This window comes from Aythya fuligula, chromosome 3, assembly GCF_009819795.1.
Source record: "Aythya fuligula isolate bAytFul2 chromosome 3, bAytFul2.pri, whole genome shotgun sequence".
Taxonomy (NCBI): Eukaryota; Metazoa; Chordata; class Aves; order Anseriformes; family Anatidae; genus Aythya; species Aythya fuligula.
The window spans coordinates 17,458,996-17,481,671 of record NC_045561.1 but is presented as its reverse complement, the minus strand read 5'-3'; the positions used below and the strand labels follow the sequence as shown (position 1 = coordinate 17,481,671).

Below are 22,676 nucleotides of genomic sequence, written 5' to 3'. Positions count from 1 at the left end.
CCCTGTCCCCCTGCCCATCCAGCGGAGCGGAGGTGCAGAGCGGCAGCAGGAGACTTGCACTGAGCGAGGAGCAGAGATGGGGCAGAGGCAGCGTGCGTTGGGACCAGCCCCAGCCCGTGTGCGGCGGGTGGTCGAGGAGGAGGAAAAGGAGGGTGCCAAGAGGAGGAAACCCCCCGGTGAAGGTGGCACCCGGGCAGGCAGCAGAGCTGGGGGAGCGGGAGGTGTTGCTCTCTCTGTCCTCCCAGCAGCAAGCGGTCATAGACATTCTGCCTCCTGTTAGACGTTTTTTGCCTCCTGTTACGTTAAAGAAAACCAGCTGTGAACATCAAATGCCAAGGAGCTATCAATAGACAGACGTACAGCCTGTAGAAGCAACAAGCGGTACCTTTTTCCCTTCCGAGAGCCCCTTCTTGACTGCTGGGTGGCAGCAGAGGGCTCAGCCCAGCTTCCTCAGCTGTGTACCTTCGATGCTCTATCACTGCAGATGTCTTGAGAAATGTGCTTGCTGTAAATCGCATTTTACTCTTAAACTGACTTGGGCTGTCCTCTACACCGATCCTCTGGCTCCAGGCAAGCCCCAGACCTCCCACTGGCCCCGGGAAGCTCCTACCAGCGGGAGACGGGGATCCCCTGCACCCTGTGTGCTGCTGGTGGGGCAGTGGGACAAGCCCCGTGCTGCCAAAAACCTCCAGTGTAAAGACTTCTCCCCTTCCCCGGGGAGGAACCTGCTGTCCTTGGTTTGGCCGTGGATCCCTGCGCAGCGTGTCCTGCAGGACCGGTCGATGGAGCATCTCTGCTCTGCTCCCCAGGGGTGAGTGCCTGATGCTTGAGGATTGTGCCCTGCTGCTATCGTGGCCGAGGCGTGGAGCTGCATGCCCACGGTGTGCCTGCAGAGCTGCAGCTGCTGGCCAGGCCCCTTGTTCCTTTTTGGCAGGGCGAGCGGGGCTGCGTTGGGGCAGGTAGGACCTGCTGGGAGCCCTTTGGGAAAAGAAGGGGGTAGGTGGGAGATAGTGTGTGCGTGTGTCTGTCCATCCATCTATCCCTAGCAAAAAAATCCCATTGCCTTCACCAGGATGTGCCCAAGCAGACAGACCTGAGCTGCTCCTCACCTGTAATTTCTGCAGGGAGGCAGCTGGCAGCACGTATCCCCTGCTGTGCCCAGCCTCTCACAACACGACCGCTGGCTTTGGAAGCACATTTTGAAGCACAGTGGCGTGCTTGCAGTGCAGACCCTCTCACTTAGGATAACTTTTTTTGGATAACTTGGCAGACTTCAGCCAAGCCAGCATAATTTGCACCCTCTGTGTGTGTACAGAAGCCAGCTGGTGCACCAGGGCAGCATGCCTGAGTCCATATGCTCAGATAAATGCATGCACAACTGCCTTTAGCACCACTGAACACATCCTCTGGTGCCCATGGTCTCTGGAAGACGTGCCTTTGGCTCGTTGGGTGGAGAGAGCTGCAGAAATAACCCAGGGGGTTTCTGCTGGGCTCATGCACTGCACATTGTGCCGCTGTCCTGGACAGCCTCAAACAGATATTTCCAACTATCCTGTGTTAAAATGGGCAAGCTGAACCCTGGTTTTTCAGCTGCTCTACAAAAAGCAGAGGTCCATAGCATGGTGCAGACAGAAAAGCCTCTCATTTTCAATTTTTAGAAGAAAATGAAAAACACCAGCTTCTGGAGTGAGATAAACCACACAGCATAGGCAGCAGTGAAGTGGGTTTCTTGGGAGGACAGGTAGCAGCTGGTGCTTCTTGTTAACCTCGGGCTGGGTGTGCTGAAAATGAAAGGCAGTGTGATTGTCACACCACGAGGTGGTGATGGTTTGCACGACAGCAGCTATTCAGAAATCCCAGCTTGATTCACTTGGGGTGGATTGCAGTAGGAAAGGTTAAATTTGGGGGCAACCTGCATTAAAGGCAAGAGCTGAGTTCCTCAGCATTACCCTGGTGTTAAAAAGCAAACAGACAAAGCCTTCGGGTGCAGAAGCCCTTCCCAAGTTCTGGACCAGGAGCAGCAGATAACTAGCTAAACGTCATCTAGGAAGGATGTGCTTTGGCACCTGTGGGGACTGATACACTTGTGTGCTTGGTGCTGCCTGTGCACTGTAGTGAGGATGGGATGTTGTGGTTAGCCAGGGGAATGCTTGCATGAACATGCTGAACTCCTCAGGACTGCTGCACACTCAGGGGAACACCACTTTGATCATTTTTTTTTTCCTTGTTTTTAACCTTACTGTCAAATTGGTGAAGTCGATCAAGAAACCAATGTACAACTCCAGAGGTGCTGAGGTCTGCCAGATGGACACCAAGGCCGAAGGGTCCAATTTCTGCCTGTGAGAGGGATCAACTTTAATAAACAGCCAGATTTCCGCTCCCTGCTTCAGGACAGGAGCAGCTTTACAGATTCGTCGCTCTCCCAGCTACCTTACAGAGAGCACTGGACTGAATTTTCAACCAACTGCTGCAAAAGCAACGAGGAACGCTGTTTTTTCCAGTTGCCCTTCCCTGGAGAGACATTTCTGTGATACCACTGGATGGATGGAGGATGTTTTTTCCCTGCTCCTGAGAGACTAGACCTCTGTCCAGGGATGGATCGAGCGGAGCCCAGACCCCGACACTGCTCCCAAGGAGCCCACAGCGGGGAAGCCAGCAGCCAGAAGCAGGGGGCCACAATTTTCACTGGTGAGAAGACCAATGCCATGAAAGCCCAGGTAGAAGTGCTGATTTGAAGCTCTCCTTCATGAGCAATGCTTATTATTATTATTATTAATTATTTGTTGTTATTATTTTTAGGGCCAGATGAATCCAGCACCTTCCCACCTCCTCTGCCATGGGTGCACGCGGTGTGCTTGCTCCTGCCTGTGGAAACAGGACTGTCCCAGCCACCCCTCACCAGGCACATCAGCTAACGCTTTCAGGGCTTCCACCAAGATATTCCTCCTCTTCCTCCTGGTAAATACTGCCCCCTTTCACATTTTTTTGGTACAACAAAATACCAAAAGGCTGTAACTGCAGGCCCTGCGCATGATCCAGCTGCTGACCTGGACGGCTCGATACCATCCTGTGCTTTATGAGTACAAATGCTTTAGGTGCAAGTGTTGCAGCTACAGAGCGACAGCAGGTTACGAAGAACAAATGCAACTGCTTCACCACCATCAGCCAGCAACAAACTATCCTCTGTTGCTCTTTCCTGACTGGGAAAACCAGGTTTCTCAAAAAGGGCTTTAATGAAATAGTTCCTTGGTACTTTAAACCTAGCCGGGCTGAAAAAAAAAAAAAAAAAAGCTGATTTACTGCTTGCTGGAAAGCACTTCCAGGTAGGAACCAAACCAAATGTGCTTTTGAAACTCGTGGTGAGTCATAAAGTAGTTTCAGTGAGCCGAACCATTTCAATGTTCATAGATCTGTTGGTGTTGCCAGTTCTGTACTTACCATGGAAAAGGTGCTGTGAAAAATGGTCCCTGCCCTCCGCGCTCCTGCCTGCCCGGCAGAGCTGCCTGCAGAGGCTCAGCACCTCCTGGCCGTGGCAGCATGACGGGTGATCCCAGCACTTCCTAGAAACTTTGCCATATTAACACCGGACACCTCCTGCTGCCCTCAGTCAGGCTTTGTGCTAGGAAATGATCTGGCAGCAGGCGTTATGGGTACATGACATGTGGGTACCTGTGTCTGTGCCACCGCTTCCCACACTGCCAAAAGAGCCGCATGTTCCTCTCCATGTGCATCACTTAATTTATTAAAGACCTTTCAGTTTTGCTGGAAATTGCCCTCGGTCGTAGCCTCTCCATGATGCATGAGGTGTTATGCAGAGCTCCATGCTTGGGAAACCCAAGCACGAAAACCCATGATGCCATTACTCTTCAGGGGCTGCTTTATCCCATCCTGGTATTGCCTCCTCACCACTTGGGGATGAGCCATGCACATGCTAAGCCATCAGGGTGTCCTCATACCCTGCCACTGTGCAGCACCACAGAGGCAATGCACAGGGCTTTATCCCACAAACACACTTTAAAAAAAAAAAACAACACACACACACAAAAAACTATTCAACATAAACTACATCCCCTACATGTCAACACCAAGACTTCTTTGACGCTTTAAGGCCAGGCACAAGAAGAGCCATAAATACAGCCAGACCTGATGTTCCTCCCAGCCAAAGGAGTGGCTTTGCTCACTGGTGCTGCATCGCGATGTTTTGCAGATAGCACTTCTCCGTGTTCACGCACTCCGTGCACTTTCAGGCAGTTCTGGAATGGGTTTTCCCAACTGGAACACAGCATTTCAACCCCTCCTGCATGCCCACCCTGCTGTACCACACCAGGTGACGGTGACACTAGCTAAACAGAGATTAGCCCCCCACCACCACCCACCAGTTCTTCCTCACCCACAGACCAGGCTGGTCTGGGCTAAAAAATCAGTCCCACCTCACCCAGAGGGCAGCAGCACCCTACTGAAGGTGGAGCTGGTGCCCACATGCACCATCTTCTCCCCACATGGGGACAGTGCTGGTGTCCCGACGTTCACTCAGCCTGTTTCATTTCCATGCTGGAGCCCGAACTGACCCAGCCGCGACGGTCACGGAGGAGCGCTTGTGAGCCTGCCAGTGTTGCCAACTGTTTGGTTGTGACTTGCTGTGTTTTGATACTGTGGATTATTATTATTATTTTTTAAGTTTAAATATATTCTATTGCTGTACAACTGGAATGAAATACAGTCTTTTTACACAGAAAAACCCATCGGCCCCACATTGAAGGGAGACTTTTCTCTTTCCACCCACTAAGCAGGTGGGTGAGAACCTCCAGCAATGCCCACGCTCCCTGAGAGGGGAGGCAGAGGCCAGGACAGTTTGCAAAGGAAAACATGTGGATGTGGGCTGTAAACGCAGCAGGAGGGCCTCAGTCCCCAAAATTAGTTTCCTATTAAATATACATGAAGCAGGCCCCCGGAGGGAGTTCAAATGTGGTAACCAGAGCATCCCCACACTAAATAATGGTATCATGTACCAAGTTTCTAGTTCTGCACTGAGACAGCACAGCTGCACAATCTGCTCTAATGCAGGGGGTACACGGGAGCTGCAAGCCAGACTTACATGTGGGCACACATCCAATATCAGCAGTGCACCTTCCAACAGGAGCTGAAATCTGGGTAGGGGACCAGCTCCCCTGCTGTGCATTTACAGAGCAGCTGAGTCAGCAAAGCCCAAAGCCACAGGGATCTGTGCTGAAGGCCTGCTGCAGACAGGAATGGGTGTTTGACAGCTGCATGCCCAAATACAACCCCAAAGATGCCTTTTTTAGGGGAAAGTGAGCATTCCCATGTGCAAGTTACAACAGTGCTAAAAGAAAGTCAAAATGGAGCAGAAACGTCCTTGTCACTGGGGAAGCCCAGGGGCACCTGATGGGGGGAGAGCAAGCCCCACACCCAGCTGTGACAAAGGGCATGGGTAAGGACCAAAATCGTAACCAATGCACACGAGGCCACCTTCTTCCACGAGGCTCATCCATCCCGAGCAAGCTGAGGATATTTGCTTAGCAAAAAGCACTTCATTTTTCAGAGCTGCCACTGTTTTCCTAATGTTAATTTCAGGCTATGTTAATCCAGAGGAGGACGGTTCGCAGCAACTCATCTCTGCTCCAGAAAAATGTTGTGTATATATATAAATAAAAGGCTGCACAGCTGTTTTTATTCCTTCTGAACCTCCCAGGGCCACTCAGGCCTGCACTGGTGACCTACCTATCACCAGCACGTGAATTCGGGGAACCTTGCTCCATTGCCTGGTGCTTGTGAGCCATCCCCTGGCTGCTCAGAGCTGCTACGCTCCCCTGCAGCGCAGTTCCCCTTGCAAGCAAGGCTGCTCTAACCCTTGCGGGTGTCACGGGCTGATTTATTTCTACATTTTGGGGAAAAAAAATAATAAAGTGTACAAGGAAGGAGGGCTCCCCACTCCCAGCCCCACCCCTCGCGGCCTGGGGCCTGCAGCAGCCCTAGCGCCGGGCCAAGGCAGCGCCCTCCGGGGCCTCCCCCGGTGCCGCTCCCGGCGCGGCCGCTCGGGGGCGGGCACGGCCCGGGCCCGGCAGCGCCTCCGGAAAGGGCCGCGCCTCACGGGCCGGGGCTTAAGGCCCAGCTGGGCACGGCTCGGTGTGGGGTTAGAATGGTGCTCGTCCTCTGCGACGTGCCCTAAAGGGGTGTGCAGCCCCCTCCTCATGTGTGTCAGTGGGGCATCTGCACGGCTCGTTCCCAAACCAACAGCACCCCGCAGCCCATAGGCTCCATACTCCATGCCCCGCTTGCTCCTGCCTTCCCCCACAGATAAACCACGCCACAGGGACCCGAGCTGAGCGGCTCACCTGCAGGGATGAGCAAGGGCCCTCCAGGACTGGGCTTGCTGCAGCACACACAAGAGGAAAAGCCTGGTTTTGCCAGCACTACGCCCAGCAGCATTTCATCTGGGCACAAACATGGGTTTGCCTGCTCCCTAATACCTTCATTTATAGCCACCAGCCATAATGTGGCAGCAACTGAGGTCATTTATCTGAATCCTCATTGCCTGGGCTTCATAACCCCTTCCAGACATCTCCTGTGGGGCTTGGCAGCACAGCTGCCCTGCATCGCCCATGGTGAGGCCCAAACACATCTCCAGGTGCTCCCCCACCACCAGTACCACCAGTACCACCACCACCACCACCACCAGTACCACCTTGCACAGCCTCAGCCACCATCACACAGCACAGCTGAGCCCCACATCACACAAAAGCCACAACCAGCACTTCCAGCAAAAACTTACAGGAGGCTCATTCTTGCAAGTGCTAGATAATTAGATAATTGAGAAGATAATTAGTAGAAATTACACAGTTTGAACAGAGTGCCCTGTGCTGTATGGCCTTGTGGTAGGTGCTCAGGGGCTTCGCAGTGTTAAGTATCTACAGCAGCATCTGAAGTTTGCCTTGTTGCATCCGTGTAAATGCTGACCTCTCTGCTGTGAGCTGTTTGTTGAACATTTCATTTATTAACTCCTGCTGCGGCAGGGAGCCTGGAGAGGGCGGTTTTGCTTTGGGTGCAGCAGAGCAGGCGGCAGGGTGCTTGCTGTGGCGCGTGCTGTGTGGTGCTTGCAGACACATCTTGGTGTGAAAAGCTGCCCGTTTCCAAACTGCACCTAAATTTCGGTACTGCCAGACTCCAGCACGCAGTCATGACAGGTTTCTTGCCCTGACCTTTTCCCTTCCCTTATCTACCACACTGTCACGGTATTTCCTTCAATAGTAGGTGAGAACAGGTCTGAGGATCTCGTTATTTATCTACTAGCTTTGCATTTTAGGGGGCAGCTTGGTGAGTTTTGGAGGCCCCTTTGGAAATCTTTGCTGTCCCCTTCAGCAAGACGGGCCTCTCAGTGGCCTCCATGACCTGGAGTTAGCAAGTAAGCCATCAGATATTGGCAGTGATGCTGCAAGAGTGTGAAAGATAGGAAACCCAGGCTTCTTTCTTGCAGCCCGTGAGGAACTGCTGAGTGAAGTTGTAGCAGTGCCAGTTCTGTAGTACTCTACAAGTTATTTTTCATAGCAAGAGGTTCCCAGTCTTTCAGCAAAGTTTTGCTCTGGGAGAACCATGGAGAAGCCATGGGTTGCCCCAAGGCGGCTGCAAGCTGTGCCACAAACGGAACCGACGCCAGAAGGATGCTTCCCATATGCCTTTATTTGGAAAGTTACAGGAGTTTTCTTTTTTTTACAGGCACTGTGCATTGGTGTTCAGACCAGTTTAGATTTTTCTCCATGTTACCCAATGACTGAAAGGGGAGGTGGGAGCTGGGAAAATACCTCACAGCAACTGTTCCAGCCTCCAGAAAGGCATAAGACAGCTGGGAGAAACAATCTGCTTCTTCTGAAGCCACAAAGTGAAGAATCTATTTTATAAAGTCTTAAAAAATAATATATATATATATATATATGAGAGCACAAAGCTAAAATACAGCAATAACTGGTACATATCTAGGCATATCGCTTCAAACCTTTTCTCCAAAGGTGGAAAAGGGATGGTTTAAAAACTAAAAACACAGTTTAAAAAAAAAAAAAAAAAAAAAAAGGGGGATTCCATGCATGAAGCTTTAGTGTTCTGTGCAATTAAAATGGGATGAAAATAAATATAACATTAAAAAAAAAAAAAATCCAACCTTTTCCATGACACTAATGGAACAGAGGCAAGTCTGTAAGGCACTTCCATAAGGGCTAGTCTAGAAAGCCTGGTGAAGAGCTGCAACAATGCAACCATTTACAATGGCATCGTATGAGCTAAAGACATTTGTCTGCTGAGACAGGAGCTGAGAAAAACCTTGGGGAGTTTAACCCTTGGGAAAGAGGCTGGGGCACAGCTGCTGGGGGCTCGACAGCCCAATCCCCCTTATTGCTGCCAGAAGACGACCCTCAGCAGGGGAGTGTTGCTCAGCAGACGATGGCAGAGGGGCTCTCGAGCATCACTGCCGGGAGCGAGGTGAGCCGGGGCCTGGGGCTCCAGCAGGTGCAGGGTTTGTGGCTGCAGCTCGGTCCTGCCGGCCCATCAATAGCTGACCTTTAGAGAGCCAGTGCTGATGTGAGCAAGCTGCTTAGTTCAAATGTTCCAGGAAGTTAAAAAATAGCCTCCACCCTGAATAGAGAACTGGTTGTTTTCACAGGACTCGAAGCAGGGAGGCCAAACACAGGCTGGGAAGCTAGCGACTGAGCGTAGTGGCAGAGCCAGCAAGCAGTGCAAGAAAAAGGGAAGGCACAGGAACGCCTCGCCTCCCCCCTCTGCTTTGCCATGCAAGTCTAATGGGGCACCTCGAGTGCTGCTCGTCTGCCGTAACTCCCAGCTGCTGGGAAGCACCGGGCAAGAAACTGGCACGGGTACAAATGGTGGAGGTGCTCCAGGTGGGAGGGTGGTTCTGGGCCAGGAGCAGGCATTGGCAGCACAACCCAAAAAAAAAAAGAATGACCAACCTGGATGTCTACCTTACATCTCGTAGGTGTCCATTACAAGCTGTTTTTCTCCCTGCCAGCCCTGCCCAAAGCCTTTATTCACTGTGGAAGGTCAGTGAGGAGCTCCTGGCATTGCCCACCCAGCCAGTGCAGCCAAGGTGGGTGACGTGGGGGGGCAGCACCCGGCCGTGGGAGATACCTGTACCCAACCGCATGGCCCTGCAGCGAGAGCAAAACCCTCACCCTCCAGTGTGACTCCAAAATAACAGAGAAACCTCCACAGGATTAATGGAATGTCTTCAACACAAAAACTCAAGTCTGCGATTCTAGTGATTTACGCACTCAGCAAAGACAGTTCCCAGGGCAAAAGGTGCTGGCAAAGGCAACTAAAGGTTATCAACCCCAGTGTCTTTTACCATCTTCAAGCCTTGCTCATCCGCCCTGGGTACTAAAGGGTCCCACGCGTGGCCAGAGGTGTTTTGGAGGTGAAGCTGCTGAACCCAGCACAGGCAGAGGCTCCTTCCTCCACCACAGCCCCGTGCCTGGGCAGCACCTCAGGGCCTCAGCTGCAGCATCCCCTGACCCACAGTGTCTCCACGGCCACTCAGGAGGAAGGTTCCCTTAAAACCATGCTGCACAAGAGACAAAAGCATGGTAGGGAAAGTGTGTGTTTGCCTAACCAACCCCTCCCCGGCTGCTCCAGCACAGCCGGGCTACTGACTCTGTGAAGCCAAGGTTTCAAGTTCAGGAGTTGTTCTGGAAGGTTAGCTCTGTATTTACATGTGGAATTAAAAAAAAAACAAAAACAAAACAACACAACAAAACCACCTTAAATAGGGAGAGAATAGCTTTAAAATGGGAAGGGCAAGGGTTGGAAAGTGTCTTGTAGTGCAGTTCAGAAGAGTCAGTTGGGAACAGGTTGGGGGTAGTGGCAGAGTCGGACGCATGGCTTTAATGCGAGTCCTCCTTCTGGGACAACTCTGTCAGGATCTGGATGAGATTGTCCAGTCCCCAGAGGTAGCCATCCTCTCTGTTCCCTTCCACCCAGGGCACGTTGTGCTGGAGAACTTGTCCCTCCGGCAGCGGGGTGGTTTTCCCAAAGTCAATCATCCAGACTTTGGCTTGCTCCTTTTTGTCGTGAATGAAGAGGAGGGAGCTCCCGATCACCTGCGGAGACAAGGGCTCAGTTAGTTGTGCACCTGCTTCACATCAAACCCAGCTCTGACACCTCACCTACAGCTGCGTTTGCAAGAGGTTATGCCGAGATTTTGCATGAGCAAAAGCAAGATCAGTGCTTTGCCAGCAGTGTTTGCCCATGCAAATCAGGCATTCAGACCGGCTGATTTATTCATACAATTCCCCGCTTCTGGCAGAAGAAAAAGGTCAGCAAAACACAGGCACAAAAGGTACAGATGTGATTTCGGAAACTGAGTCAAGGTTCCTGGGGAAGGAGTGAGATGAATCCCAGCCTCCTGACTGAAGATTTTCCAAGGTTGGCTCTTGGTGGCTGGTTAGCACCACTCACACGCACCAACTCTGCAGGCATCGCTGTAGGAACAGGTATGCTCCAAGGACGAGGTACTTACAAACTGCTGCCTGAAACATCATTTGATAGCACCCAGATCTCCCCCTAGAGCATCCTGGCTTTTACAGTGCTCTGCACACACATTATGGAGGTGACCAGACACAAATTTCCTCTTCCACAAATTCCTTCTGCTGCTTTGGAGGGCTCACTCTTACTGACTGGCCTTCCAGCCACAAGCCCCAGGAAAGCCTGCAGGTATTTTCATCTGTGAAGGTGAAGCACATCATCTGGATGTGCACAGATTTGGCAGACTGTGAGCCCACGTGCTCTTGTGTCACATATGGGGACTTCAGGTGAGCAAAGCACAATGGCCTCAGCACACACGCCATGGTGTGCAGATACCTGGAAACACCTCGCACACCAAAACCTGGACAGACCAGAGGAGGAGCACAGCTCTGGGGACATCCCGCTGGCGTCAGCCCTTCAAGGCAGCAGCACTGAGTGCTACCAGGGACTCCCATGTCTGTACTGTCACTGGGGTTTGCCTTTAGACAAGGGTTTTAAGCTGGATGCATGTGCTGTTTGCGATGTATTCACATTTTCAAGGAGACTTCCTCCTCCAGTGCATTGGGAAAATCTCCAAGTTCCAGCAACATGCATTATTTCCCAGAAATGCTTATCTTCAGCTCTTCTCCTAAGCTCTTAGAGCCCTCTCTTGGCCGGGATACAGCATTTTAAGGAAAAGCCTTTTGCTGACGTTCTTTGCTTGCCTGGCCTGAGTCACCAAATTCTCTTGCAGCTGCTTAGAGGAGCCCCAACCCACACGGGGAGATGTGAAGGGCTTGGCAGCCCTCCTGCTATGCTTCATCTTGAAGTTTGGTGGAAAGTCAAAGCCTCTTCTTTACAATTTTTAAGGATTGGAAACTCCTTTCAAAGCCTCTTTGAAAAGCCTGTTTTGTTCCTGCATTTTCAAATGAACTCTTTGGCACTTCACTCCAGGGAGCATTTTGTTTCTGTCATTGAACTGACCCAAAACACTCAGCTGTGACATTTCCCTGGGTTTCCCCATTGCCCTGCAGGCACTGCTGGGGGGAGGCATTTATCAAGGTCCATCAGAGGGGCAGCACAGCTCTGCCTTGGGCAGGGGGAGCAGTGACTCCTGACACGTTGAGCTAGGCATTATTCCTGCCCGTATGACAACATGTGCCAAGGAAATGCACTCTGCAGTTTGCCAGGTAGATGAAATGGCATGGAGAAACTGGCAGCCAAATGATACCTGACCTGTGCATTCAGGCAGGAATTTCTCCCAAGAAGACCTATTTTTAAACTAGGATTTATTTCCAGTCATATAAAACCATAAGCAGATCGAATTCCTTTGACATCACTTTTAATTTGTATGAACATTGATTTCCATTAGATCTGAGCCCGTGTCAGATGCATGAACACTATTTCAGTCACCTGCTGTCAGTATTAGATAAACAGGTATGGAAATATGAGAATAAATTCAAAACCGTAGAAATTTACAACCTCTGAATTTGACTCCTCCTCCTTGAACAAGTTGGGGTTAAAGCAGTCAGATCTACCTACATGGCACCCGAGGAAGGGAATGTGAGCATTACCTCATGGCACTTGAAGAAGGGGGATGTCTCCAGGGTGGCACGGATACCCTTCAGCCGGATCAGGTAGCTGTTCTGAAACCACAAAGGCAAACAAACCCTCAGTGCTGACCGTGTGCTCCTTACAAGCCGCCCTGCAAACTGCTGAAAGGCACTCAGGGCTCCTCGGGGCCCCTTTGGTAATTCGTCTCCGAGGTGTGAGCAGAAGGACGAGGCACAGCCCGTGCACAGCAGGTACCCTGGCAATGTCACACAATTAAACTGCTCATGCTGTGACTGCCTGAGGAGATGGTTTGGCCAAGGAGTCCAGAGACTGTGTGACAGAGTGAGAGCTCCAAGCTCTCCACATATAAAACACAGCCAGGCAGCTTAATTCGCAGATCCAAGAGTAATCCCTGGGTAACTGCTGTCAAAGCAAATTTGAAAGAGGCAGTGCCGAGGGCTACCCCATCTGCAGCCCTTCATTTGTAGGCTTTACAGAGTGCAACTTAAAATAAAGCCCTTTGTCAGTAGGATATTTGACACAGCCCATATGAATTGTTTACAGCTCGTATTCTCCTGGCAGTGCAGCACAACTTGGGAAACGCCAGCTGTGGCATGCCCACGAGAAGGGCACCTGGTGCAGGTATGGAGGTGCCTTGGCCTCTCCTCCTGCCAGAGTGAGCTCGGGGCAGGAGTCTCTGGCACCTGCTGTGTCAAAGCCAAGGCTAAAAAGGAGGCTCGGAGGCTGCCATCAGTCCTGGGGGTGATGGGGCAGAGCCTCTGCAACAGGCTTTGTGGCTGAGCCCTCAGTGGACTTGGACCTGATGGGTGCTGCTGCAGTGAATGTGTCCCCTCCCAGCTCTCCTCTCCTCACCCTCACCACAGGATGGTGTTTCTCTCTGCCATTTTTCTTTCAAGAGAGCTCCCCAGGGCTGCGGAGTAGCCTCTGCGGGAGAAGCCCTCTCGCTGCAGCTCCCACAGCAGCCCCTGCTCACCAAGACGTTGCGGTTTCCCCTGGTGAACTCCCTGAAGGCTTCCGTGACTTGCTCCTTTGTCCGCGTCTTCTTGAAGTCCCGATTCACAGTGCCATCCTCTTTCTAGGACAGAAGGGAGAGCCGTCAGAGGGACAGGGAGAGGAGGAGGCAGGAGGAAGAACTGGTGTTTCAGAAGTCACGCGTGTCCCCACGTAGGGTGCGACCAGCCCCTCTGGTAGCTGAAGGGCCTGTCTGTGGGGGGAGGCAGAGGCAGCACGCCTTGCCTTGCGTGTCCCAAACCATCCCGCGGCTCTGCTGCGTTGCCACAAGGCAAAAGGCAAGTCTCCACCATCAGGCACTTGCTGAAAACACTGCCAACACGGACAGGCTGCCTTTCACGGACCTTTCACTGAACGCCCTGTGTGTGGCCCACCGCGGGGACAGCGCCCAGCCCCAGCCCTGAGGCTCCCGGCCTTGCAGCCCCTCGTAGCCACTCGCCATTTCCCCGGTACCCCGAGGCTCTGCTGATTTTCACATCAGTGCCTTTCATTGTCTCGGACAGGCAGGGCTGGCTTCCTGGAGACAGGGGCTATTTTAAACAACAGGCTCCTGCTCACGGGGCTGTTTCCAGAGCTCTGTCCCACTGCGCTGGACAGCTTGTTTGCACACAATGGAGCGAAGGGGCAGAGGCCAAAAAGACATCCTGTGGGCTGCGTGAGATGAAGGAAAGGTGAAGGAAAGGAGCAGAGGCCGGGGAAGGAAGACAGCACGATCAGTCACCTGTCCTGGAGACTGACGTGCCCTGGTGGGACACGGAGACCCCTCCAGGGAAGTGACCCTGGCTCGGGGTGGCAGTGCCAGTCCAGCTGGGGGCATGCAGGGCACACGGGCTGTGAAGAGCTGGGCAAAGCATGTCCAGCAGCAACCCAAAACCTGCTGTGCAGCTCAGGATGAGCCACACCACACACATCCAACTTCCAGCTTGCATTTCGTGCGAGCTCTGACAAAGGTGGTATTAAAACCAGCACAGGAATGCTCTCCAAGGAAGAGCTTTGCTTGCACAGGGTGCAGCCGATACACCTGGCTTCAAACCAGCCTGGGATGAACGTGACCACCTCCTGCCCCCGCACTAGCTCTGCCACAGGGTATAAAAGCGAAGCTAACATCTGGCAGAGGCAGATGACCTTCTCTCTGCAGATCTCCCTGCTGTAGCAACCATCCTGGGCATGGACAGAGCAGAGCCAGGCTCTCACCACAGGTTTTTAGCTGCAGCCACGTGTAGGACTCGCCAAGTATGTACAAGGAATGTGCACTGCACTGCTCTATGTCTGTCATGGGGCAGTGCAGAAACCAACCCATCCCCTCCTGAGGGACTCTGAGGCCCATAGGGGTGGGCTCCCCCAAAGCAGAAGCGTGAGGGGGGCTGGAAAGGGCTATTGGCACCTGCCCCAGCTGGCCCCCGCCCTGCCAGCAGGCCCAGTTGGTGCTGGTGTCACTGGGACAGGGCTGGGGCTGTCTGCCTGCCCCGGCACCACTGGCCAAGGGGCTCACAAGCTGCCCGTCTGGGGAGAAGTCAGGAAAGGTGGTCAGGACTGGCTATGAGACCCCACAAATGTCCTAGACCCAGAAATATCTCTGCAGCAATGTCCCACCATGGCCTTGCAGTGGGAAATGGTGAACAACCCTCAGGTCAGAGCAGAAACTTCAAGATTTTTAATTTTTTTTTTTTTCCAGTGAGCAACTCTCCAGAGAGCTGAACTGGGTCAAGAGGGACCATTTGTACTACTATTAACAGTGACTTTCTTAATAGTTGCTGTTTATAACATTTTTGAGCTGCTCCACAAAGTTAGGTGTCATTAACCCCTTTTGCAGAGGAGAATTCCCATTCTGAAGAGGAAGAGCCATCATCTCGAGGCCACCTGGCAAGTGAGAGCTCAACCAACAAAGATTCCTTGTCCCTGTTCCCATCCCTGTCCCCGTTCCCATCCTCATTCCCAGCCCTGCTCTGTCCCCAGGCCGTGGCTGCTCCCTTCCTCCTCCTGCCTTCCCCCCAGCCCATGCACCCAGGATGGCTCCTGCCCTTCCTGCGAGCACCCAGCCCCTTCCACGGGAACCCATCCTCTCCCATCACCCTCACGCTGTCAGCGAGGGGCAGAACAGGCTCACCCCTGCTTTTCCCAACGTTGTATCCTCAGCAGGAAAGGAAGCACGGAGAGCCTTGTCGTTAAATGACACTTCCCTGAGGTTTCCCCAGGGCTCAGAAGCAGCCTCAGGACCCTGAAACAGGTCAGCTGCAGCAATGCAACTCAGCTCTCCTGGTTCTGCAGCCCTGCTGGAGAAACGCCAGCCCTAAACCAGCCTGAACGACTAATGCTGTAGCTTAGGGGAACATAATCCAGAAGCCAAGGGATTTAAGTAGAATTATAGTAATTAGAGCCTTGATCATATTAGTCAGTCCCAAGCAGCAGAGTTACTCCTGGAGGCCAGCACTTCTCAGGTTTTCAATTAGAGGGCTGCCTAACTGCTTTGAAAAAATCCACGGCCCACATCACGTAGCAGCTCACTTACACTTGGCTAAAGCAGGGGTGCAACTCTCACCCATCAGTCACGGCTTTTATTCGCCCCCCCCAGCATTTTCTGGCCTGTGTGAGAACAGGATTTTTTTTTTTTTTCCATTTCAAGTGCTTTGCATGTGACCTGATTTTGCTGTAAAGCCCATGAAAGTCACCCAAACCACAGAAGCACCACTAGAGGCCAAGGATAGATCAAGCTGGACTATAAATAGACAGATATTCTTGATTATAGTGTAAAAACAGGGAGAAGAAAGAGTGCATGTGAGCTTTGGTCCGAACTGGCACATTCATATCTTATATAGCCATGGTTTTATAATAGGTACCAGGAATAAGAACCAGGCAAGGGGCTGGCTGGAGCAGCTCACAGCATGCTCGTGGGTGCCTGCAGCAGAGAAGGGGCTTTGGGAGGGCTGGGGATGGTGGCAAAGAGTTGTAAAAGAAGGGAAATTGCTAACGTCCATGTGAACCTTCCATCACTAACACAGATGCTCTCAGTTACAGACCTACCTCTGTTCGGGTGCCATCCTGGATGCCTTTATCACTGCAAAGCCTGTTGCTGATCTCTGCCACTCGTCAGGACAGAACCCCCTGGTTCTCATCTAACAGACACCCAGAAGCATCCCAGGAGGTGTCTCCAGAAATGTGTGTGTCAGCTCAGAGTACTGGCATTGCCCAGCTGCTGTGCTCTTTGCAGAGTGTTCAGGCAAAACTGAGAGAAGCAGCCTGGATGTAGGTAACACTCAGGTGCTGAATTTGTCTGAACATTCCCATGTAAATACAGCCTTGTCACCAGCTCCAGCTGAACTCCCAGCTCCAGCCAGAGACAGGCACAGGCCAGCGCACACTCAGGCTGGGAATTGGGATTAATGGCTCAGGCTGGAAGCACGCTGGCATTGAGCATGTTGGCAGATGCCTGCTGAGGGATCAGGATGCCCTGGGGAGACAGGAGCTTGCCACCAGCCTGTTCTGTGGATTTGCTACTGCGTGTGGTAACAGAGAGCTGCTCTTCCTCCTGCTCTGCCTCCCGGAGGGCCCTCACCTTTATCCCCTCGATCCTGAAGCCCAGCGTGGCGGTGGAACTGATGGTCTCCCTCCACTGCATGTAGCGGGGCTTGGTTACTGCCCGCAGCACGTTCTCCTCCTCCGTGGGAGCGTCAGGGTCCACCTCGATCATCTTCTGGTACATGTCCTTCCTCAGGCTCGGCTTCTTTCGGGCCTTTATCAGCTCCTCCTCCAAGTACGTTCTGCGAGGAGACGGGGGGAAATTAGCAGAGCAGCAGAGGCCAATGGCTGGGAGACCACTGAGCCACTCCAAGGCTATGATGATCTTTAAAAATGATCTTTAAAGGTCCCTTCCAACCCAAACCATTCCGTGATCCATCTTTCACCCTAGGTGCTGTGGAGGTTTTACCCTGAAGGGCAGCTGAACTCCGCTCTCTCCCTGCCCCTCCTCAGAAGCAGGGGGGAAGAAGAAAAGGAAAGAAACAACTCATGGGGTGAGATAAGGATAACTTAATTAAAGGAAAAATAACTATTAAAGGAAAATTATTAATTAAATAATAATAATAAAAGGAAAGGGGAAAAACACCAAAAAAAAACAACAAACAAGCCAAGGCCATGTGGAAGTGCAGAGGAAAGAAATGACTCTCTGCTTCCCACCAACAAGCAATGCTTGACCACATCCCTGAAGCAGGGCCTCAGCACACGTAGCCAATGTTCGGGAGGACAGACGTGCTCACAAGAAGAGCCCACGTGGCTACACGTGCAGAGCACAGCCCTGTATGAGCTGCTGCAGGGAAAGGTGACTCCATCCCAGACAGACCCAGCACAGATGCTTTACTTAATGAACCTATGTTAATTAGAACCCCCTCACCAACACATGCTATTTTACCATTTTCTCAAGGAACCACAACCAGCCTGGCAATGACAAGGGAGATTATTTCTTGCAGGTGCCCACATTGTTGCTGCAGTACCGATACCCCCTCATTGCCACCTGGTGGTCCTGGGAGACCAAGGCACAGCAGATCTGGGCAGTGACTTACTCCCACAAACTAAATGCAGCTTTCACAGCATGCTCAGGGAACTGCCTGATGGGCAGATGGAATAAAAGAGCAGAATAGAGACGCAGTGTTCTCAGAAGGGCTGCTCACACTGCTCAGGAAGCTGGATTTCCTTTTGGAGAGAGCAACACCTTTGTCTGAGGTATTGGTATCCCCGTGTTGCTCCAGACTTGAACCACAACCAGCTTAAGCCTGACAAAACTTACTGCAGGGATGACTGCACTGCACCAAACCACTTTCTCCACACACCAAATGGTCAAAAAGCAGAGAGGAAAAGCCTGCCATGTTCTTCCCAAACCTGGGCTTCCTCACATCCCTCTCCTCGTGCTGTTGGCTTAGCTTTTCCTGGAGACAGGTGAACCTGCTATTCTCACTTGCAGGCTTCGAGGGTTTCAACCTCTGCTTTCAGTACCCAGTCTTAAAACTCAGTGTCCCCAGAGCCACTCACCTGACCCCCATTTTGCAGTCCATTACACAGGGGGAGTCAAACTCGGCCAGCAGGTCCTCCATCTGGTTGTACCGCTCCCCATCCTTCACAATGTCCCCGTGGTAGGCAGGCACGTAGGGCTTCAGGACATCATTCATCAGGCGGTCAAGGCAGCGCTGCTCGGATTCACAGTGCTTCTTCAGTATCCTGCCGTTGGCCGCTGCCTTGAAGCTACCTGCGGGTGGTAACGGGTGTGGGAAGGCATGGAGCCTTCCCAAAACAAGAAGAGCAGCCCGACAGCACCTTGGAAGCGTTCCCATGCCCAGAAGAGGCCCTGCAGACTGGGGCTTACAAGCTCCAGCTCCTGGATTCATGTATGGGGTCAGAGGTTTATGACCAGCAGTGTCACACCTCAGGCAGAGCAGGGACCTGTCAGCAGCTCCTGCAGGGCACATTTGTGTCCCATTCTCTGTGTGCTTCATGTGAGGGTCACACCACGTGGCTGTGCTTGTGAGTGGGGCACCTTCCTGCCAGGCAGTGTCACACACTTCCCTGTGATCTGCAAGGGGTCTTGGGGCTCACCCAAAGGACCCACCTGGCTGCTGCTGGAGAGAAATGGGGGGCAGCAGCAGTAATACCCGCTGGCCTTGGGATATTGAAAGCACAGAGAGCTGCAGCTCCTTGTTACCCTCCTGAACATTTAGAGCTCTGGGCTCTGGACATGGAAGATGAAATCTGCGACGTTCACGCAGCAGTCAGAAGCAATTCTGTCCAGAAAAGCCCATTACCCTGACTGAACAAGACCCTCTCCACCACCCTGCCCTCTCCCAGCTCCCACAGCCGTGGCTGAGCTGCAGATGGTTTGGGATGGCCCCTGTGCTGCTCTCTACCTGCATGTCCTGCTAGCTGAATCCAAGGGTACTTCTTCTTGAAGGACATCACAAATGGAGACCAGTGCACCATGTTCTTGATCTTCCTCCATGATTTGCTCTAAGGAAAAAAAAAAAAAAAAAAAAAAAAAAGTTGAATGCAAAGTTTTAAGCTTTTACTGTCCATAAAGTCACTCCATGCAGCACGTGGCTGTCTTGGACGACGCAGGAGGCACTGCAGCCAGAGCAGGATGGAAAGCAAACAGAGAATCTGCTCTTTTCCCATCGCCCCATGCCAAGCCAGAGTCACTGGGCCTCATCTCCACATTCAAAATTCATGAGTAACCTCACTGAAGTGGACGGCCTCGCTGTTTTCTTCCAGCTGGCTGCTTCTGATGAAGAGCCCAGTCGTTTGCAGCACCTCCTGTCCACTTCCATGTACCCCCCTGCAGCAACTGTGAGGACATTAACTCCTCTTTGGGTTAATTGCTGCATCAGATCACAGCGAGCAGAGTGGGAAATGGAGCCCGGGATTACTCCTGGGCCACAAAACTCCACTGCAGCCCCTGCAAACACGTGCGTGTGCTCACCGATGCATTTCTGCTCCCCACGAAAAGCCAGCTGCCCTGCTCACCACGTTTCCGATCCACCTGTGTCTGATCCACCTGCTTTGGCCAACCATTAACCACACTCTGGAGAACAATTCCTTCCTGACATGTTGTGCTTCTTGCCAGATAGATTGCACAAAACTATTTACATTACCTTAGCGAGAGCTGCATCGGATATGCAAAAGCCTCGCTTGAATACATGTTCCTTCCTGCACAGAGGTTTTCCCTGGATTGTTCTGGGGAACACACTGCTAACAAAAGGCAGCGGCAATGGAAAAATGCCTTCTCGCAGATGAGGAGACAAACAACAGGCTTTATCCTGGCCACAATTTGCTACTGGGTTCAGCTGGAAGCCCACAGAAAAATTATCCTCATTTGCTCCATGCCTAATGCATGCGGGGGAGCCTTCCAGAAAGCCCCAGTAATATCTTCCCCGCGCTTGGAGAATCGGCCTCTGTTCCAGTAACGCCTCACAGGCAGGAGGAGAAGAGCCAGCAACCCCGGCTTGCAGCTTGGACACTCGTCTGGGCTGAACTCAGAGCACAGGAATCCGTGCTGGGAACTGCTGAGATGTTTGAAAGAATAGGAAGGAGCCAAACAAGGATGTCAGTGTCTGCAGCGTGGAAGCTGCGCCGTGGCGGGCCGCTGCACCCCGAGGGAGCAGGGCGCTGGGTGGGCTGTGAATCCCATTCCCTCCTCTCCTTTCCCATCTCGCAGGAGTGAAGCTCCCCTGGAGCACCGCGTGGGGCTGAGGGTGTCCCGGCACACCCAGGCATTTAGGGCAGGAGAAGAGCATTTTGGCAGAGAGCTCTGAACAAGCGTGGAGTGACTGCGGGCATGCCCTTCAGCCAGGCTCCTCCACGTGGCAGGTCTGCACCACAGCATGGTTTGCTTGCTTTGGCAGGGGCTCGGGCAGTTCCCTACCTGCCATGGGGGAATGTTTTAATTTCCAAGGGCAGTGCCAGGACCGGCGCGCTGTAGCTGTTCTTTGTTCTCCTGCTGGCAGAGAGCAGGAGGAAAAGTGGAGGGGAGGTGAAAACGGGGCAGAGGGGTCTCCCTGCTTTTGCTTTAAAACAGTAACAGCCAGGTCCAGTGTGATGTTGTGAAGAAAGAGGGGAGAAAAAAACTCCATGGGAGCAACATGCCTCATCTGAAATGAGAAGGTGTCCTACCCTCCCGCTCAGCATCCGAAGGCACGCGGTCCCCGGAGAACAGCCAAGGCACTGCACCTTCCCAAGCCAAGGTTTTATTTTTCAGTGCTAAGAGCTCTGTAGCTAAGACCACGATGCACTTCAAAGCGCAGGCAGAATGAAGCCAAGCGGTCCCCGGGGCGGTGCAGCCACCTCAGCCCCACCTTCGGCAGAGCTCTCCGAGCACAGCACTCAGCTCCAGCACTGCTGCTCCCTGCTTGCCGTGCCGCTGCTCCTGTGGTGCAGGTTGATGGCCCCGAGTCCCCAGGAAAAAGCAAACAACACCAAACCCTCCCGCTGAGCTGAAGCCTCACTGACTTGGCCTGCATGTTTGGTTACAGGTTTGTCTTGGCAGAGCTCTGGGGATAAACCTAAATAAAGCAAAGCTGTGGAAGATGGTGCAGATCCGAACCGAGATCACTCAGTGAACAAGCAAGGCCTTCTTATCCTTTCAGACAATTGCCAGAGGTTTTTACGGAGGTCCTGGAGGTTGCTTTGCCCACCTCAGGTCACTCCCAAGCTGCTGGAAGCAGGCTAAGTTGTGGAGGGACAACACTGGCCAATGTTTCCCAGTGATGCTGCAACCCCGTTCGTTTGAAGATAATGAAATTATCTGCCCAGGTAAGCAGTTTCTCTGAAAGTTCACCCTCTGTGCTTTCCCGACAGCTTAAGGGTGACTCCGGATGTCTGCGAGCCAGCACCGGGGTCCTTCCAGGCGCTGGGGACGGCCAAGAGCTTTAGCGAGCCCCAGCTGAAGATGCCTGTGTTTATTCACATGCCAGCGTGGGTTCACGCAGGGGTGAACATCTCAGAACTGACAGCCTCGGATTCCTGTCATGCCAGCCCCGTGTCAGGCTGCTGCCGATGGCCACAGACTTGGTTAGTGTCACGAGGCCCGTGCTGCTCCACCCTGGCTCTGTGGCCACGTGCAGCACGCAGCCCGGGCTCTCCCACCCTGCCCTGCCCTGCCCTGTTCACATGCAGCAGGAGCATTAAAGCCGTGCACAGCCATGGTATCCCCTCTGCCTCCAAAGGATGTGCAGAAGGTGCCTGGTGCAACCTGACACTTGTTATTTAAAACCTGTTTCAACATCGGCAAACGCCGACTGATTAGCAAATTATTTAGTAACTCTGAAAATGCGTGGAGCCCGTTGTCTGCCTTGTGGAAAGAAAGCTGAGCAACTGGCAGACCCAACCCTAAAAGCTGTTTCAGCCCCAAAAGTGGGTTTCAGCAGCGCTTTGCTCCTGCCCCTGCCATTTCACGCTGCTCACGGTGGAGCTGGCAGGGTGTGGGACTGGGGCCAGCAGAGCTGCGGCCTCCCGACAAGTACCCACAAGTGGTCAGTGGGAGAGGAGTGCTTGGAAAACAATTTTATCTGCTGTCTGTTTGGCTTTACTTATCTGAAGCTTAAAGCAAACTCCAGGCTTTCCCCATCTGTCAATAGAGCTTCATATGGAAAGAACAACAGGGAGAACGTAGCACCAGCCCACAAGGTCAGAGGGTACGTGGTGTTTAATTAGATTAAACAGAAAGTGACTGATGAACTCGGCGCTCGCTGCACATTTTCCCTGGAGCAGATGGCTTTCCTTTAATGCCTGCCTGGGGGCGGTGTGACATTTGGGGACTGCTGCTCCCCTCCCTCTCCCAGCGGGAGCGTCAATGGGGTTTGGTCAGTGTCACGGGGGTGCCTTGCCCTTTCCACGCATTGAGCCGGAGAGATGGGCAGAAACCGATCTAATTTGCTGAAATTATTGTTTCCTGTTGCTTGCCAGGACCAAACATCCTGGAAATAGATGGAGTTGGGCCTGCGTTTCAGTACTTTGTATTAGCCAGGGCATGCACCACTGGAGTCAAGACCATGTAGCCGGGGCAGGAAGGAGCAGGAGCAGCACAAAGTTAA

At 52.6% G+C, this 22,676-nt stretch overlaps 1 protein-coding gene and 1 long non-coding RNA gene across 2 annotated transcripts in view; one reads left to right on the top strand and one right to left on the bottom strand.

Annotated features, from left to right (window-relative positions):
- Positions 1 to 22: 22 nt before the first annotated feature.
- On the top strand, positions 23 to 4,741 carry LOC116487041. Its single transcript, XR_004253051.1, has 3 exons — positions 23 to 811; positions 2,257 to 2,717; positions 2,800 to 4,741. It is a non-coding gene; the product is annotated as an uncharacterized LOC116487041 (long non-coding RNA).
- Positions 4,742 to 7,675: 2,934 nt separating this feature from the next.
- Positions 7,676 to 22,676, bottom strand: part of ITPKB (inositol-trisphosphate 3-kinase B) — a 52,839-nt gene continuing 37,838 nt past the window's right edge. Inside the window, exons 3-8 of the mRNA XM_032185400.1 lie at positions 18,999 to 19,098; positions 18,130 to 18,343; positions 16,661 to 16,865; positions 13,070 to 13,171; positions 12,096 to 12,167; positions 7,676 to 10,118 (exon numbers count right to left, since the gene is read on the bottom strand). Of these exons, the coding sequence (XP_032041291.1) occupies positions 9,903 to 10,118; positions 12,096 to 12,167; positions 13,070 to 13,171; positions 16,661 to 16,865; positions 18,130 to 18,343; positions 18,999 to 19,098 (909 nt within the window). The 3' untranslated portion in view covers positions 7,676 to 9,902. The remainder of the gene's footprint in view (positions 10,119 to 12,095; positions 12,168 to 13,069; positions 13,172 to 16,660; positions 16,866 to 18,129; positions 18,344 to 18,998; positions 19,099 to 22,676) is intronic.